Below are 19,107 nucleotides of genomic sequence, written 5' to 3' on the forward strand. Positions count from 1 at the left end.
AGCCGCTTCACTCAAGACAATAAAACATAATGAAAAGTTAGTATATCCCAAAAAATTAAATTAAATAAAAGTTGCTATAAAGGTGGTAGCGATTCATTACCGAACTCTTACTGTCACAGTGACAGCTGACGAAGTCGCGCTAGCTAACTAGCTAGCGCAGTGCTTGAAAATTGGTTGAAACATCCAACATAAAATATAAATAATTACGCTGTGCATGTACAAATGAAGACCAGTATAAGCATCGCAAAGGGCCTCTGAAACAATATAGACAGTTGACAATTCAAAAGTGGTCGATATCTCAACAACTTAACTCTGGAACAACTCGACGCGCTGCAATGTAAGTGAATGGTGTCCAACGCCAAAATGACAGTGTTTAGAACTATTCCGATCTTCTAATCCCGGAAGTAGGCGGTTAAAAGCGCCGCCATTGTTTACAACGGAGGTCTATGGGAGTGTCGCAACCTATGGTCCCAACTCTTTCTCTCTATGGCTCTGCCCCGTGTCATCAAGCTTGGCATTGCAAGCTAAATTTGGAATCGTAAAATCACACCAAACAACTGCGCATTTTATCAGTTGCGGCGCCTTCATCTATAGGCTACACTGCAGCACGACGTATATTCACATCAAATGTAAACGCAGAGGAACGGGACACTGCAGTTCACAAAAGTTCATTATTTGCATGTGCTTTAAAGCCTTGCCGGTTAAACATGTCATTCGCTGCTGATGCGCTGTTCAAATATGCGCTTTACTGAGCGCATACACTCGACGCGCACAGGCACTAAAAGCCTGTTAGGCTACTGGACTAAGTTATCTTTTGAGTCTTATATTGCGCTAATACTGTCAAATACAGACAATGTTTACATAAACAAAGTTGGTTATGTCTAAAGTGAAAGCAAACAGAGAAAATTAATTAAAATCTGCTTGTCATATGCGTGTTCTCTTTAAGAACAGACGCGTCGCGTGCAGTTCTTAAAGAGACAGTAGCCCTAATAATAAACATGCTGCCGCTTGTCCTTAAAGAGATAGTTCACCCAAAACCAAACAGTTGCTGGTCCCCATTGACTTCCATACATAGTAGGAAAAAAATATACTATGGAAGTCACAGGGGTACATCAACTGTTTGGTTACTCACATTCTGTCAAATAACGTTTATTTCCAACAGAAGAAAGAAACTTATTCAGGTTTAAAACAACTTAAGAGAGTAAATTATGACTTTTTTGGGGGAGAACTATGCCTTTAATGTTAATAAAACAACAAAACACACAGAGGAAATCATTCACTGCTCTTGACTGAGAACTTTAAGTCTGTTGTGTTTTATTTTCATATTTGTCCATTTAATTACTTTCTTCAATTCTACTGTTAAATACACCTATAGCTGAAAAAATAAAGCACTGTTTATTTCATTTGTATATTAAGTTGTGTATGTGTAATATGTATCTCTGTTCTTAATTTTTTATAACAAAGAAAATAGTGACAAAGATTTTATCTTCGCCACTTTGGCCTAAATGTGCCATTTTCACATTTAGGCCATTCTTTCAGCCATTCTGCCATTCTTTTTTATTTTATATTTTGTTATAAGGCTTTGTTTTTAAAATAGGGACATTAGTTTGGCTGTAATGCTCAGTCACATGCAAAATAGTAAAACCAACATGAAAAAAGAATCATGATAAAATCGTGATTTTCCTGAAAAAAAAAAAAATTGTGATATTATTGCCATATCGCCCACCCCAGGTGTAAAAAAGTGCCTAGATGTGCTTAGATGCTAAAAATGTTAAAAAATTATTGATCATTATATCACACTACAATTAAACATAATGAAACATTCATTTGAATTGAAATTGTTTTATTAGCTTAGCTAATATAATTTATTAGCTTTTTCTAGAGATTGCAGTCATGCATGACATGGTGAAAAATGACTTGAAATAATACTGAAAATAGGTTAAGATGAATGTTAAAGGTGTGCCCCCTAAAAGCACAAGTGGCCCCTGCCTGGCCCCCCCAGTTACTGTGGTCTAGAACCGCCACTGCAAGTATAGAGAAAATCTTTGAAATTGAGATTGGGGAATTATATTCTATATCTTAGTAATATACCAGATTCAGTTAATAATATAAAATATTTACTGAGGAGACTTATAGCAGCAGCAAAAAAAAAAAAAAAAGAACAAAAAAAAAAGGCTCCAACATCTTTCCCCAACGAGAACTCAGTAGGAACAAATTGTTACAAACATTTATAAAATGGAAAGACTGTCATTCAAATTGAGACTACAAGATGATACTTTTGAAAAACACAGGGGAAAATGGACTATGCATAAATAAAAACAGAGAGAAGGGAGATAAATGTGTAATAGGAATATGTATATGCATATTTGTAACCACCACCATATGAAAATATATTACTGTAAGCTGCATGAAAGTATGGCTTTGGATATGAGTATATTTGTGTATGTATGCGTCTATAAGTGTGTATATGTAAACATGATAACCTGATGACCTCCTTTTACTTAAGGATCTCTTTAATATAGTGCTAGTACTAACCACTTATGGAAACAGGTTTTTTTTTCCTTCAATGTTATATATATATATATATATATATATATATATATATATATATATATATATATATATATATATATATACACACATATACATATACTACCGTTCAAAAGTTGGGGTCAGTAAGATTTTTTTAATGTTTTTAAAAGAAATATCTTCTGCTCACCAAGGCTGCATTTATTTGATAAAAAAAATAAAAATAAAAAAACAGTAATATTGTGAAATATTATGACAATTTAAAATGACTGTTTTCTATTTTAATATATTTTAAACTGTAATTCATTCCTGTGATCAAAGCTGAATTTTCAGCATCATTACTCCAGTCTTCAGTGTCACATGATCCTTCAGAAATCATTCTAATATGATGATTTGATGCTCAAGAAACATTCATTATTATTATCAATGTTGAAAACAGTTGAGTACAATTTTTTTTCAAAATTCTTTGATGAATAGAAAGTTCAAAAGAACAGCATTTATTTAAAATAGAATATTTTCTAACATTATAAATGTCTTTACTGTAACTTTTGATCAGTTTAACTCATCCTTGATGAATACATTTTTTTATTTCTTTCCCCCCAAAATAAAACTAAAATTCTTACTGACCCCCCAAACTTTTGAACGGTAGTGTATATATATATATATATATATATATATATATATATATATATATATATATATATATATATATATATGCTCTCTTGGTCCAATTTTACACAATTGCTATAGGAGTCGTCAATGCATTCTCTTGATTGGTTGGGCTCAAATCACCACACTAAAAATGGAAACTGCAGTGCATTGTGTGATGTGTTGAAAAAATTAACATCCCAGTTAAATCTATATATATCCTGGATGAAAAAAAAAGGCTGGTGAAATCATGCTGGCCTCTCTCGCACCTTGACCAATCCTTTTTCCAGCATCTTCCCCCATCAGCACACACTAAGAGTGAGAACCTATCAACAAAGTCCTATCAGCAACATTGTTTATGCTACTTTATTGATGTTTTATGCTGTTTTGTCTCCCACACATTATTGATTATTACGTGTCTTGTTCTCTTGCAGTAAACATGAGGTATTACTCTCAGCACTGTGCCACAGGCTGTGTGTGTTCCTCACTGATCACATACTGATGGGAATGCATTATACTGCATCAGGACAGGACACAAAACCCACACGCATTTTCACAAATATTTTCAGTCGTAAATGACAATTACAGAAGACAATAAAAAAATAAAAAATAAAAATAAAAACACTAAACAAATGACCTTTCTTACTGAAATACCGTGGCGGTGATGTGTTGCAGTCGTGGTATTAGATGATAATACCACGGTCCTGAATGACTAACATTTTTATACACCATGGTATTACATGGTGCATGCCCAAATAACATGGTAGTATGATTGTATTTTGTGTTCTGACGATATGGAAATGTATATCTACACAATTCACAGTGGAAAGGGTAGTATAATAGATAGTAGCCCTGTAGTAAAGCATGACATCAAAGGAGCCAAACACACATATATTTAAATATTGGTTTATGGGATAACACTGAATACTGCAGCAGCAGTTTTGTATTTTAGAAAGTCCCCTCTGGGGACAATGAAGTTTGGCAGCTCTAGTTTGGCTAGGAACAGGCATAAAGTGTTTTCTATTTTTTTTTTTTTTTAAGATAAATGGTTGAAGAAATGTCATGCCATTCCCATGGCAACAGAAAAACTAGCATAACTTTGAGTCATGAAATCTTACCTCATTGTACCTCACATTATAAGCTTATGGGGGTCCTTAAAAATCACAAGGTGCATAAGGATTTTCAAATGGCATTTTGCAATGTTTGAAACCAGTTTGCATATTTCCCTCCAAAAACAGTGTAGAAAATTATTTAGAACTCGTTCCCATCACTTTTTATTGGTGGTCACATTTTATTAATTTGTTTCCTTGCTTTAGTTAAATATTGACCACATAGCAAGATTGCAATATTATCTAAAGTTTCCTTGCTACATCAACATGATTAAATCACCCTGAATAGATCTTAAGTAATGATTTCAAGTCCATTCATTAACTGAATTAGTTTGATTTAGAAGTAAATAAATTCGATTTCACCTCTAATCCATGCAGCACTCACCTTCATGACTGGCTGAGCGAAATATTTGGCACTCCAGTCACAAAGACCTGTTTGCAGATTCACACTGATGAAGCTCCTGTGAGCAGCTGTCTCATCTCCATCCTCAGCAGCCTGAGGAACACACCAGACAAATGACAAAATGTAACCGAATCACTACATAAACGCTGACTGGGTGATCAGGTCTGACTGTGCTTTATCCTGCTTATTACACATATTTACTAATTAAGAAAAACGTGGGCATGAAATATTTATGTTGAAAACTGTTGTGCTGCTTAATATTTGTATGGAAACCATGTTACATTTTTTTTCAGGATTCTTTGATGAATAGAAAGTTTAAAAGAACAGCATTTATTTGATGAATAGAAATATTTTGTACTATTGTAAATGGTACAAAGGCTTGGTTTCATGGCACAAGGCTTGGTTTCATTGTTATAATCTTACAAATATGCTACAACTAATGTCTGCTGTTGGTTTAAACCACAAACAAGGCTGCCACAAAATAAGAAAAGCACAAAGACTGCAAAATACAGTTTTCTTACAAATGAACAACACAGAAGGATGGAGGAAGATCTGTGGGAAACTAATATCAATGTTGTACCTGATCAGGGCCCTTGTCAAACATCTTTCTGGTCCGTGGGAACTGCTGTGAGTGGGGCGCCTGACCACCCAGAGTCGGTGTGTATGGTGGCCGAGAGGGCGGCACCTCCCGGACCGGCGGTTTGGGCACTTCATTGGTGAGGCTGGAGCTGGAGGCACCGGGCATGGGAGGAGATCCGCTGGAGGGAGATGAAGAGCGTTTGGATCTGTGGGAAGCACTACAACACCAACAAGCAGGGCCATAACACACAGATTAATGTGCTGCAAAAGAAGAGGGTCAGCATGCACTACAATGCTGCATGTTAAAACAAAATGAATAGCCAGTGCCAATAAACATAACCCAAAAAAGAACAGGATGTTATTTAATAGATGCAAAGAAGAGTAAAATAATAGAAGCACAAGCTATTACATTATGCTTTTTCACCTGTCACAAAATAATCATTCCAGATGACTATATGGTCCTGCTGCTGATTTTAAATTAATCTAATACATATTTAAGTGTGAGTAACTCACCCTGCTTGATGTATGAGTGTTCCTTTGCTGGTGGGGCTGGCAGGTGCTGATTGGGTCAGAGATCCTGAGTCCAGAATCCTCTGTGTGCGAGCGTTCATGGTGGCCTGATGTGAGAAGCAGTGTAGAATGCAGAAGTATTATAACAATGTAGTATAAAATTGTGCATCCTGGTCCTGATTCAATTAAACTAGCAAAAGTGGATTTGGACATGCCTTAAGTTCACTTGCTTTAGACCATGCGCTTAGATCGTTAAAATAGGGCCCATGGTGTGAACTCTGCTATTCTTTAAAAGCAACAAAAATCCCATCTACCAGCGGTGACTACTGTCCCATTTCAAGGTTTGATAGCTAAGCACTGAAACAAAAAAAAATTCTGGTGGCCTTGTAGGACTGCAAGTAAAATGCAATACAGTTAATGCATGCAAATATAGATAATGCATGTCTGTTTTACCTGCAATCCTAGAAAAAAAAAGCATCAGCAAAACTCTTCCTCATAACTCTAATCGCATTCGCAACCTAAAAGGGTAACAATCCGAAACAATGCTGTCTACAAAAACCCAGAAAGTTGACTTATTTGCTTCATCAAAATATAGTTAACAATTCCATCCTCTCATCACCATCTGGAGAGATGGTCTAATCTGATTTTTATGCTAAAGCCTGCAGAGAAGTGAAAGAGAGACAGATTCATCATGACTGAGTAGACAGAAATAAAGTTATTGTGTGTTTGGGCAGCAGATCAAACATTAAAATGCTTGTGTTTGTGTCCCACAGATTCATTAATTTAAAAAGAAAAACAGATATGAATATCAAAAGAGAAAAGATATGATGTGGATTATTGAAATGTAAACAATAATCAGTGAAAAAGACTTGAGGAGATAGAGATCATACAATCAAATAAATTAGAAAAAATAAATACATTTATTTATTTTCTTATTAACATTGTACAACCCCCATAAAAGAGTGACAAAATCTACCTACTGCCTTCATAGGCAGCATCCTAAAACTGTAGGTGTCCTCTAAAGTGAGGCATCACAAAGGCTAAAGGCTGTCTAATACACCTGTAGCTTTAAAAAATATAAATGCATCACACAAAAATATTGGGTAAAATAATTACACAAAGATTTTTTAATCAGAAGGTTATTTTATAGATTTGATTATATTATTTGACCAAGCTTGTCACAATCCATTTTGGTATTGTCCTGTGCAAAAAGGATATATGCGATGTTGCCTTAATTTGGCTAAAACAATGCACTTTGCTAAGGAAGCAGCATAATAAAGATACTTATCTTTTGGAAAAGCCATGTGTTGTAAGCGCGCCTATGATGCCCCAAAATACTGCCTCTATAGGTAGATCACTAGTGTTTGGAACAGCTAATATCTGTTTATTTATGTAGTTTGCACAAATACATAATTTCATAGTTTCCTGCTATTTCTTTTTTTTTTTTTTTTTACTCCAAATCCAAATTTCTTGTATTATTTAAATCCAAGAACTGGTGAGAACAATAAAAGCTGAGGCACCTCAGTGGTATAGAGGGTGAAGTATCATTAAACAACACTATGTTTGTGCACAGAACATAATCAATGAAAAACAAAATATAAGATCATACTTTCTGATTTTCATGTGGTTCTCATACACTTAAATAAATGTACACATGAAAAATCAGATCCTAGATAAGTTATAAAATGTTATTTGAATGCATTGCTGTCCTAAAAGTTCAAAACATATATAATAAATATTGCCTAATATTGCCAATAGAAGTTTCTGAGGGATCTTTCTGAGACTTTATTAAAACAAACACTATAGCAAAACAACAAAGAGGTCTGTAGTAACAAGATGCAGTGGTATATTGTAGTAGTGTATCACTCTCAATGCTGGCATATTGTCTTTCTACATTCTTAAGGAGATGCACTTTCCCATCACCAGTGAAGTATATACTGTACTTTTAGTACTAGTAAATCAGTCAGTCAGAACAGGCTCAAAGGTGTGTGTTTGTGTGTGTGTGTTATTCTGCACTGATTGGACTCAGCAGGTCTATCTGAGTACCACTGCACAAATGTCAGCGTGACAAATCACTAATCGTCACCTGCTGCTCCGGAACTTAAGAAAGGTCAAAGACAAAACAAGCTGAGTTTGATTATTAGAAATTTATATCATGACCCTCTGCTCAAACAACCTCGAAAAGTTCTGCAATCATGGTTTAGAGACTTTTTAACATCAGTGTCTAGTGAAAAAAACAAAAACAAAAAAAACCTTCAAACCCATGCTTCAAAAAAGTAGAAGCCATTGTTAGTCATTTAGCTGCAATTGGGCTCAAGCTGATGTAGATGTGATGCAAGCAGCCCCGAGAAATCAAGCCAGAGTGTCTGATAATTTGTCAAATAATTTTAAGAACTCTGTCTACCCCTCCCCTCTCTTCAGTTCAAACTCTGTAACAGGAGATTATACATACACTGTAAAGATTCAATTTAAAAACATAGCCCAGCTTGGTGTACACAAGATGAAGAGTTTTAGTTAAAGCAGAAAAACAAGTCTGCAGTAACTGTGGATTTTATAAGTCTCTCTACAGCTTTCTTATGATAGATGACATCAAAGTGAGAGTGTTTTCTGGAAATCAAAAACCCAAGCTCGAAAGAGATGTGATGACAAATCTACTGATTAGTGAAGTCTCACATACCCCTGAGAACAACATTTGAAACCACTTCTAAGGTGATGCACATGACACAGTCAAGAAAGCACATTTTTAGAGTAAATTCTGGAAGATGTTTGCCTCAAAATTTATATGAACTTACATGAACTCACATAAATGGAAACCAAAAAATGTGGCCATATAAAGTGTATTCCACTGTTGTTAAGTTAATGTACAGAAGTTAAGTTAAACTTCTTGAAACCCTTGAGCAATGCAATGTTGAAGAACCACTTTTAAAGGGGTGGTATAATGCCCTTTTCACAAGATGTAAAATAAGTCTTTGATGTCCCCAGAGTGTGAATGTGAAGTTTTAGCTCAAAATACCCCACAGATATTTTTATATAGCATGTTAAAATTGTCAATTTTTGAGGGTGAGCAAAAACACACTGTTTTGTGTCTGTTCCTTTAAATGCAAATGAGCTGCTGCTCCAGCACAGAGGGCGGAGCTTCAACAGCTTGCACTCACACAGACATGCACTGAAAATTTCAAAAACTTTTAGCCTTTTATGGTCAAACCGGATTCAGACAATGATGGAGAGACTCAAGAAGAAGTGACAACATGTAGAATGCAAGAGGACGTTTCTGAATGGTTAGGTGATGAATTTATGTAGCTTATATGTGATATCTTCTAGTCATTGATTAGCATATTCTGTCTTGATAATCTATAAATCGTGTTCTGGGGGTGGGGTTTATGTAAATGTTAGGGTTGGTGATGTCACTAACCCGGGAGTAATGTTGTGTAGTCCCTACCAGCCGTTTGTTGTAGTCCTTAAAAAGCGATTTCTTTAAAAGCAAATATCTCCCTTTGCTTTGAACTTTGAGCGTTGTAACTTTGCAGATGTTGTTTATGCTCAAACAGCAACATTACACACTAACTAAAGTAAGAAAAGCGAAATCATAATCAACCACCCCTTTAAGAAGCCTCTGAGTGAGTTCACGTAGTGTAACAGCGCAGCGCTTCTGGGTAGTACGTCAGAACGTAGGCTCACTATTGGCCGGCATCACACGCATCACACACATGACCGGCCAATAGTGAGTCTATGTTCTGACGTACAACCCAGAAGCGCTGTGCTGTTACACTACGTGAACTCACTCAGAAGCCCACACAGAAGAAAATTAATAGTTGAATAAAGTCGTTATTTTTGTTTTGTTTTTTGCGCACAAAACGTATTGATAAAGCTTGATAAACTTAAGGTTGAGCCACTGTAGTCACTTGGACTATTTTAACGATGTCTTTACTAACTTTTCTGGGATGGCAGATATCGATTACCTAGCAGCCTATGAAGAAGTGAGCCAGCTCTCAGATTTCATCAAAAATATCTTAATTTGTGTTCCGAAGATGAACGAAAGTCTTACGGGGTTGGAACAACATGAGGGTGAGTAATTACTGACAGAATTTTCATTTTTGGGTGAACTAACCCTTTAAAAACAGCTGATACGCTGCTACATGTTGGAAAAAAGTAATTTGTTACTGGACAAGTTACACTATTTTGAAAACAGCAACTAAAAAATGTTGTAGCAAATTATCTCAAAACGGAAATATGAATAATTAATCATAACTTGTTATAATTAATTATAAATATTTGGATCAGTTAATCGAATTAACTTGATGTAGCTAAATTATTATTACAATCAATTAATCTGTTCGTCCAGCGAACACTCAGTATTGGTCATCTATCAACTCTCAGAAAATATTTGTAGCAACCAGGAAAAGCAGCAAGAGTGAGGGTGGCCACTCCGAAAGTGCCCTTTAATTTGTGGGGGATGTCACTCCTCCGTGTGACATTGAACCAATGGTAACGTAAGCTTTTGGAGGGAAAGTTTTACGATCCTTTGTCTTGAGCATGGCAATTTGGCAAATGTAACTGGATTGGGTGTTGATGCAGAAACTATTAAAGATTCTTGTAACACTAATATGTTGCATAGGTATCAACATATAATATACAAGATCATGTAGGTCATCAAAATACAATTTTGTAGATACCAAGAATAATATATGTGCAATTTAATTAATCAAGTAATAATAACATGGTCATTCCAGGATTAATACATGGCCCAAAACACTATTAAATAATGTATGATCAAATAGGGAAATTGGGTACAAAATCGTGCACGTCTCAAGTGATTATACAACTGAATAAGAAAAGGGTACATTATCTAATAATTACTGTATATCATAAAGCATGCATCAAACAGTATACAGTACAAAATAAACTATGTAAGAGTAATAATCATACACAAAATGTTCTGGAAACATGCCTGTTCCTTCATAGGTATTCTATGAATGAATGGGTAAGAGTCCTTTTTTATGGGCATTATGTGTGTTTCAATAGGGAAATGGAGTGAGAGTTAATGCGTTCGCATTCTTTTGGTTTTGCATGTGGCTACTTTGCCCCACCTGGAATGTGTCTGAGGTCCACTAGTTGCTGGACTGGGGAGTAAAAGCTGATAATGATCAGTGGGAGAACAGACATCTCTGAGTCTGCTTGGGCCTACTTGGAGCTTTACTTGTTACAGTATTTAGTCGTCTGTTGGATTATTCATTACATAATAAATAATTGTGTGTCTGATTGGTCCAGATGCTACAATGTAGTAAAGTTAGTAGTGTCACTAGTTTTATCTGATACACTGGCACAATGCAGCATATGGAAGACGAACAGTTGGTGAGTAGAATAGTGTAGTGCTCTTTCAGCTCAGGCTAATTCATTAGTAGAGTATTAAGTGCTAACGCTGTGCAACATGTGGGTAGGGATCCATAGGCCATTGATGAGGAGCCTCAGTTGGGGACTGACACGGCTTGATATTGAGAGACAGAAGTCAGCGGTGGTTATTGCCTTCTTAAATTAAGGCAGCCTCTCAGAGCTGCTGCTCACATTACTAGGCCACTGAGAGCAGTTTCTTTTTAATCGCATTTGCTCAATAACAAAGGGCTGAATGTGGAAAGTTTAACAGTAGCAGGTGTCTCAGATGTAGTATCTAGGCCTGCAAATTTGTGGACTTAATGTATACAAGTCTTCTGAAATCTTACAGAAAAGTACTGAGGTAATAATGGAAGTTTGATACAGTATATACCATGGCTGGGCGAAATGATCAAAATCAAAAAAGTCATTTTATTTCATGATAATATATATCATGATATAGTTATTTCTTGTCAACATTTCCAATATCACATAAAACTATTACTAGCCTAAGTAAAAACAAACAAACAAACAGTGATCGCCTACATACAGTGATAAAGAAAGAACAAAGAAACTAATTACACTGGAAAAGATAATGTTGTGGTGGCATCACTGTTAAATTAAAGATGCTGCTGACATCTAGTCGTAAGTCGACAAGCCTGATTTCTTCACTGCCTCTGGCCGTTGTCTGTTTGTTTCGGGCCATGAGGCTGGATTCAACCGGTGGTGTCGAGTTCTCTGGAGGTTCCCCGAAGGTTTATTCCACCACGCTTTCAGGAGAGAGGTGTGGATCCTTCTTCACTGTTTTCACCATGATAAATCTCCGGTTAAGGATTTAATACCAAAAAAGCTAGCTCTGACAAATGCCCATTTGTTAGTAAACAAAACTTTTATTCTGAATGAATTTATTATGACTGATGAACTGGACTTCAAATTGGAAACCTGGCTAAAGTTAGGAGACTCATCATCGCTATCTGAACTTTTGCCTGAGGACTATGTATGCATCAACTTGCCCGTTGGGTTGTGGGGGAGGACTAATAGCTATATACAAAAAAGCCTTTCAATGTCAGTTACTCTCGGCTGAACCACTGCAGAGTTTCAAACTACAACGGTTTCAAATCGCAGCTACAAACCCTGTTATGGTCACTTTAGTGCATTGGCCTCCGAAAAAAAAAAAAAAAAAAGTTTTTGTTCAGAGTTTTGTTGTTGAATTCTCTGATCTCTTGAGTGAAATGTCTACAAAATATGACCGCTTTTTACTCTTGGGTAATTTTAATGCGCATATTTGTTGTGGAAATGACACGTTTTCAAGTGAATATTTTTTATTTGATTGAATCATTTGATTTGCTACAATGGGTTAAAAAGATCTACCCACAAACTAGGTCACATGTTTGATCTGATCTTAACTCATAATCTGCAAATTGACAATGTAAATGTTTGAGAGACTAATTTCTCTGATCATATGCCTATAACTTTTAAGACTCCTACTGCCATTCAACCTGTATTTCTAGGGGACGTTATGTGCTGGTCAAGGAGACTAAGGTCAAGGAACTTTTTTAATTTTTTTTATCAAAAGCAGATTCTGAAAGAGTAATCCATTTCTGTATCTGGATTTCTGTAACTCTCTGTATTCTGGTATCACCGCTGCATCTTTGTCTCGACAACAATTGTTGCAAAAAGTTGTGGTGAGGCTCTTAAAAAGGGTATAGAAACACGAATCAATTACCCCTGTATCAGCTTCTCTAAAATGGCTCCCTGTCCATCTTAGAATTAGGTACAACATTTCATTGTTTGTGTACAAATCTTTAAATAACCATGCCCCACCATATTTAGCAAACTTTTGATCCCGTATAATCTCTCCAGAACAATATGCTCAGAAAATCAAAAAGTTCATGTAGTACCAAGGACAAATCACCAACATAAAGGTGATCGAGCCTTTGTAGTAATAGGGCCGAGACTGTGGAATGAGCTGCCGTTATCCATCAGGTCTGTCAAATCTTTGTAGATGTTTAAGAATTTGCTGAAAGCTCACTTAATGTTGGTAGCATATAATGGTTACATTTTTTGTTTTATATGTTTTTGTTTTATCGGTCAAATATGTGTTCTTATTTTAGAATTTTTATGTAAAGCACTTTGGTCAACCTTTGGTTATTTTTAACAGTGCTGTATAAATAAGACGACAAGACAAGAATGACAAGCCTATAACAGGGCGAGGAGCTGACTTCAAGGGTAATAAACTCAAAGTAACAAACTGATGAAATAAACAAGTGACTTCTGTCACTAAGCATAAGTCGACACAACAGGCACATGCCAAGGCCGAGCATAACTTGAGCGCTTAGCTAAGGCAAGGAATAAATACTCCAATCAAAGTGACCAAACAGATCAGAGCTTGGTACCGGACGTAGTTGAAACCACACAGTTCACAGGGAAGGGCGTGGACAGCTGTGAAAACAACAAATAGCAAATCAGCTTACATCCCTCTGCACAACCAAAACATGAAGTGCAAAATAGGGAATCTGAAGGTGGTAAAATCTAGCAAAGGTGTTCTGAGAAGACCAACCTGCGCCAAACAAATGTCCTGAATAGACATCCCTTTATTCCAGGCCCATGAGTAAACCATACTCCTAGTAGAGTGAGCATGAACTACAATGGAACAAGTCTCATTTTTAGAAGCATACGCTAACGCTTTAGCTTCTACAATCCAGTGAGACAAGCGTTGTTTTGAAAGCGGCAGACCTTAACTGCAAATTCGGAAACAGACAAACAGCTGCTCTGTCAGCCTAAAATGGCTACATCTGTCCATATAAGCATGCAAAGCACGAATGGGGCAATAAAGGATGCAGCCTCCTGAGGAGCAAATAGCAAACGCTTGCAGCGTTATAACTTGTGCTCTAAATGATGTAGACAGAACTTTGGACACATATCCATGGTCAGCCTGACCATTTAGTCATCTTTACCAAACTCCAAACCAGCAGTGTCTATAGACAGAGCATATAAATCACCTACTCAATTCACACATGCCAGAGCGAGTAAAAGTGCAGTCTTAAATGAGAGCACTTTCAGTACCGTTGTATGCAGAGGTTTGAAAAGTGGCTCGGAAAGTGTTCTAAGCACCAGAGACAAATCCTAGATGGGTACAAGGTTAGGATGAGGAAGATGCAGCAGTCTCGCTCCTCTGATAAATCCTGCTACTAAATTGTGCTTTCCTACTGAGCAATAATCAATGGCCGAATGAAAAACTGAAATGGCAGCCACATACACCTTTAGAGTGGATGGTGTGTACCTGTTATCCCAACAGTCCTGTAGAAATTACAAAATGACAGACACAGAGCAGGTTGATGGGAGGTCCTCATTTTCTCATTTTACACCCCAGGACACAAAGACTTTCCATTTCAGAGTGTAAAGGCATCTGGTTGACGGGGCTCTTGCTTCAGCAATCGAATCCATGACCCTTTGTTGCACATTCAATGTCCGCCCATCTCACTGACCTGCCAGCCATGCAGGTTCCATTGCTCTGGCCTGGGGTGTCAGTACCCAACGCTTGAGACAGCAGGTCCCTCTGTAATGGAACTGGCAACAGGGGAGCCACCAGATGTTCCACTTGCTCTGGAAGCCATGGCTGGTTTGGCCAGTTCGGCGCGACCAGTAGCACAGTCTCCTATTCCTCCCTGATCTTGTGCAGCACCGGTGGCATGATTTTGACCGTTTTGCGTCAGCGGCTTGATAACGCATTCCCTTCTAGGGGAGTACTCATCAGTGAAAAGAACAACGGGCAATGTGCATTCTACTCCAAGGCGAACAATTCGTCCTCTGTTTCCCCAAACAGGCTCAAAATTACCTGGACCGTCTGAGGATGCAGCCTCCATTCTCCGTGAACTGTCCCACCCCTGGACAGCACATCTGGGCCGCAATTCAGATGGCCGGGGACATGGACTGCTTGTATCGATAGGAGGTTCCTGTCCGCCCACAAGAGGAAACGTTCTGCCTGCCTTTGAAGCGGGTGAGATCGAATACCCCCTTGTTGATTGATATATATACGTAGAAAAACACTGTGTTGTCTGCCCAAACAAGAGATTCACGAATAGAAGGAAGAAAAGATACTGCCTTCAGCTCTGGGCAGTTTATGTGCCACTTTGACTTTGCACTCATCCAAGTGCCGCAAGCCGGCCTGCTGTCGCAAAATGCTCATGCATCGTCGTGTCAGCAATATATTCTCATTAATATTTAATTTTTTTAGCACACCAGGGTGACTAGGAATATGAAATTGTCTAGCTATGACTTCTTGTTTCACAGGAGTACAAATATGAGGAAACACAAAGGCCAAATTCCCTTAATCAATCATCACAATGAGTAAAACCAAAGAATATAGTTCTGATGAGCAGCAAAAGATTGTTGAGCTTCACAAAATAGAACATGGCTGTAAGAAAATAGCTAAAGAATTGAAAATTTCCATTTCCAACATTTGGAAACTAATCCTGATGAATAGAATGGACAATATACCTGAAATCCTTTCCAGCTAAAACATGACGAACCAGTTACGTAATTTATTGGTACTTTTTGGTCATTTCATTACTTGCTAATTGATAACATGACAACGTTGCATTCTTGTAATTTCTTTTGCACTTTATTTATAATGAATCAATTATAAAATAAAGTGCACTCTGCCACATTTGTGCGCAGAATTGAAGAGTGTCACGGGCATCAGTACAATGACTGACAGGACAGGAAAGTTTGTTATTCTGAGGTGAGAGACTTTTTATTTCGTAACAAGTTAAGAAAATAACGTTAGAATAATGACACAGACATATATCCTGACAACATGTCATCTGACTGTAGATACTGAATCAGGCAACACGTTTTTCTCAGGCACTCTTAAACTGCATCTGACAGAAGTGACAACAGAAGTGACCCACTCAAAACAGTCTTGTGACCAACTAGACAAACTGCTGTAAGTAATCTGCTGGTGGGGTGGTCTGCATGCAAACTGAAGTGTATAACCGTTTGTGATTGTGTTCCCTACCCATTCTGACACCACTGGAAGTGCACGCAACTCTGAAAGTATCTCAAGCGGCTCGCTGCCTGGAAACAGGGCGTAGTTCTCTTTTAAGGGGAGACAGTGACAGTCCCTGCACGAGCTAGACCACCACAGTGCACCTGGGGAACACTCGTGCTGGGAACGAGAAAATGAACAGGGATTCCGCCTCGCAGGCTACTGTAGCCTGCAACAGGCAACTGTAGCCTGCAACAGGCAAGGGAACAGATGGGTGCAACACAGCAAGGCGAACCCTCTTGCTTGGCAGCCCACTGTCCAAGTTGTGTGACAGCCTCTTCATTTGACCATTCCCATCAGGAACGCGGCTGAAGCTCAGGCACAGGCTACCTTGGGTGAGGTCCTTGCCTCTTGGGGTACTTGTACTGCCTGGACTTGGGCCTCACAGCTGTTTCTGGGTCCATCCTCAAGCCAGAGGAGATTGCAGCGGGCAATCTGTCCTGGCGCTTAGATGAATGTTTAGCAGAGGAGGATCTTGAACGTGCTGGAGGAGCTGCAGCCCTTTTTCTCAGAGGCCCTCATCTCTGGTTGGATCAGCCTTATGAGCGCCAGGTCTGTGGCCGAGTGCAGTTTCCTGAACAACTCGGGATCCTGGCTCTGGCCAAAGCCGAAGATGAATCATGCGTTCGACCCTCCTTGATGGACATTGTGTTTCTGCCACGGCGGAAGGAGAGAAGCAAGTGAAAGTGGCATCCTCTTAAAAGCGTAGTCAAAGGCGAAAGGTATACAATGCTTGCAAGACTTGCTTCATGAATGAAAAATATTCAGAGACAATGGCAATGAGCGCTGAGCTATATAGTGGATGGCTCCGCTCCTAGCTCGCACGCTCAATCGCCATTGGCCAGAAATTTTTACTGGCACAATGCAATCAGGCTGAGAAAGTCTGAGTCTGAGAAAAGAAGTCAGAAGTGCAGGATATACATTTGCAATCGCAAAAAAAAAACATCAATCTTTTATATCCTGCAATTCTGACTTTATAAAAAGCAATTGCGAGTTTGTATCACACAATTTTGACTTTATAACTCACAATTGCGCGTTTATATCATGCAATTCTGAGAACAAATGTCACAATTGTGAGATGTAAACTCACAATTGAGAGAAAGTCAGAATTGTGCCATAAAAAGTAGCAGTTACCTTTTTAGTTTCTTTATTCTGCAGCAGAAACAAGCTTCCATACTATACGTATTAGACAAAACTGTTAAATAGAGATGGCAAACTAATGAAGACGGTGAATGGGAGCATTGTGTGCTCAGGGGCTGGTGTTCTCAGTGCCATCAAAATAAAAGTCCCGCTTCCGACATATCGGCCAAACAGAAAAACTTGACACTGACAATGTTTTATTCTCCAATACTTGTAACACAAAATGTTCTGGACAGAAACAAATCACTAAATATAAATATATGCAGATATAGCAGGTATAAATAGCAACAGGGCTTGACATTTGCTCAACAGTCACTGTGGCTAGCGGTTTTCCAAAGTTATTAGCCACTCAGCATTTTCACTGAACATGGGGAAAAAACTGCCATGTATATATTTTTTATATTATCTCATAATTTGGCAGCAGGTAAATTAGGCTGCTGTTACTTTAAGACCTGACACACAGATCCATTATCCATTATACTGTTACACATGCGTTATCTTTCTTAATATTCAACAATATTACTGATCTGCCTGCATTGACACCATTGTATGAGAACTGAACTGAGCTGGACGAAGGCATCACTGACTACGTTTACATGCAGCCAATAACCCGTTCAAAACCGGGATATTAGCAATAACCCGGTCGGGCACGGCCATGTTAATACCGGCAAAAACCCGGATATGCTCATATCCCGGTTTTTAAAAACCCGGATATGATCCCTGGGGTACCCCTTTTCTAACCCGAATATTTGGTCATGTAAACGCGTATCGGCATATCCCCATCAAAAGGAACATTGATTTGTGTTCTGCGCATGTTCTATTCGCAAGGAATCTTGGTCTTTTGAGTAGAGACGGCGCATACAAAAACCCGCGTGCAGTATACCGGAAGTAAACAAGAAGTAGAGGTAAACATGACGAGACGCAGCACAGCACCACACTTTTGGAGTGAGGAGGAAAGCGCAAACAAAGGCGATCGCTATCTGCCCCGAACTATTCATTATCTGCGTACTGCTGCTGTTGTTGTTGTCTTTGGATACAGGAAGAAGAATCGGAAATGACGCATATTGCGTCTTAAGGTTGTCCGTACGTCCAGACGCTAACCGTGCGTCGCCGTTTACATCGGGATATTGCCAATTGATTACAAATTCCATGTATACAGGAGTAACTCTCTCTGCTCACGCATGTAAACGGGTTATTCCGAATGTTTCAGAAACCCAAATAGTGACCTTAACCCGATATTTGACAGCTTGTAAACGTAGTCACTGTTTTCTACAGAGCTGCTGTTTAGATAAATTAACTAAATTAATAACTAATGATTTTTACAATGAAAATCAATCAACACTGCTGCTTTGAAACAATCTGTATTGTAAAAAGCGCTATATAAACAAAGGTGACTTGATTTTCTCTACTTATGTTCACCTAAGATATAACTGTCTGTGTCTACGTGAATACTCGCCAATAAATATTCTTGGCATTTTGACATTATTTTGTGTGTATTTGACTGTTTAAGGTCAATAAGCAGCAAAAAATAACTCAATTTAGTACTGAGAGGTGGCTTTATGTGCACACACTTTGGGTGTAAGCACAAAATCTGAGGGAATGAGTAAAATTCTGCGCAATACGTGCAATCTCACGCCGAAATTCAAGCCCTGTAACACCAACAATATTCATCCTGAGCAAATGAAACGAGTGAGTGAGGGGAGGCGGTTTGTGTGTCAACTCACTGTCGAAGAGTAGAGAGAGTTGGTATTGTGTGTCTTTAGTGGAAGAGT

The 19,107-nt window shown here is 38.2% G+C and overlaps 1 protein-coding gene across 5 annotated transcripts in view; it reads right to left on the reverse strand.

Moving 5' to 3' along the window:
* rptor (regulatory associated protein of MTOR, complex 1) overlaps positions 1-19,107 on the reverse strand; it is a 339,338-nt gene that overhangs the window by 68,819 nt on the left and 251,412 nt on the right. For 3 of the 5 annotated variants that reach the window (XM_084128074.1, XM_084128072.1, XM_084128076.1), the window contains 3 exons: positions 5,782-5,885; positions 5,270-5,486; positions 4,672-4,782 (listed from right to left, as the gene is read on the reverse strand). In XM_084128074.1, coding sequence (XP_083984200.1) covers positions 4,672-4,782; positions 5,270-5,486; positions 5,782-5,885 — 432 coding nt within the window. The remainder of the gene's footprint in view (positions 1-4,671; positions 4,783-5,269; positions 5,487-5,781; positions 5,886-19,107) is intronic. The other 2 variants (XM_084128075.1, XM_084128073.1) reach the window with 1 other exon arrangement.

This window comes from Abramis brama, assembly GCF_963993115.1.
Source record: "Abramis brama genome assembly, chromosome: 11".
Classification (NCBI taxonomy): Eukaryota; Metazoa; Chordata; class Actinopteri; order Cypriniformes; family Leuciscidae; genus Abramis; species Abramis brama.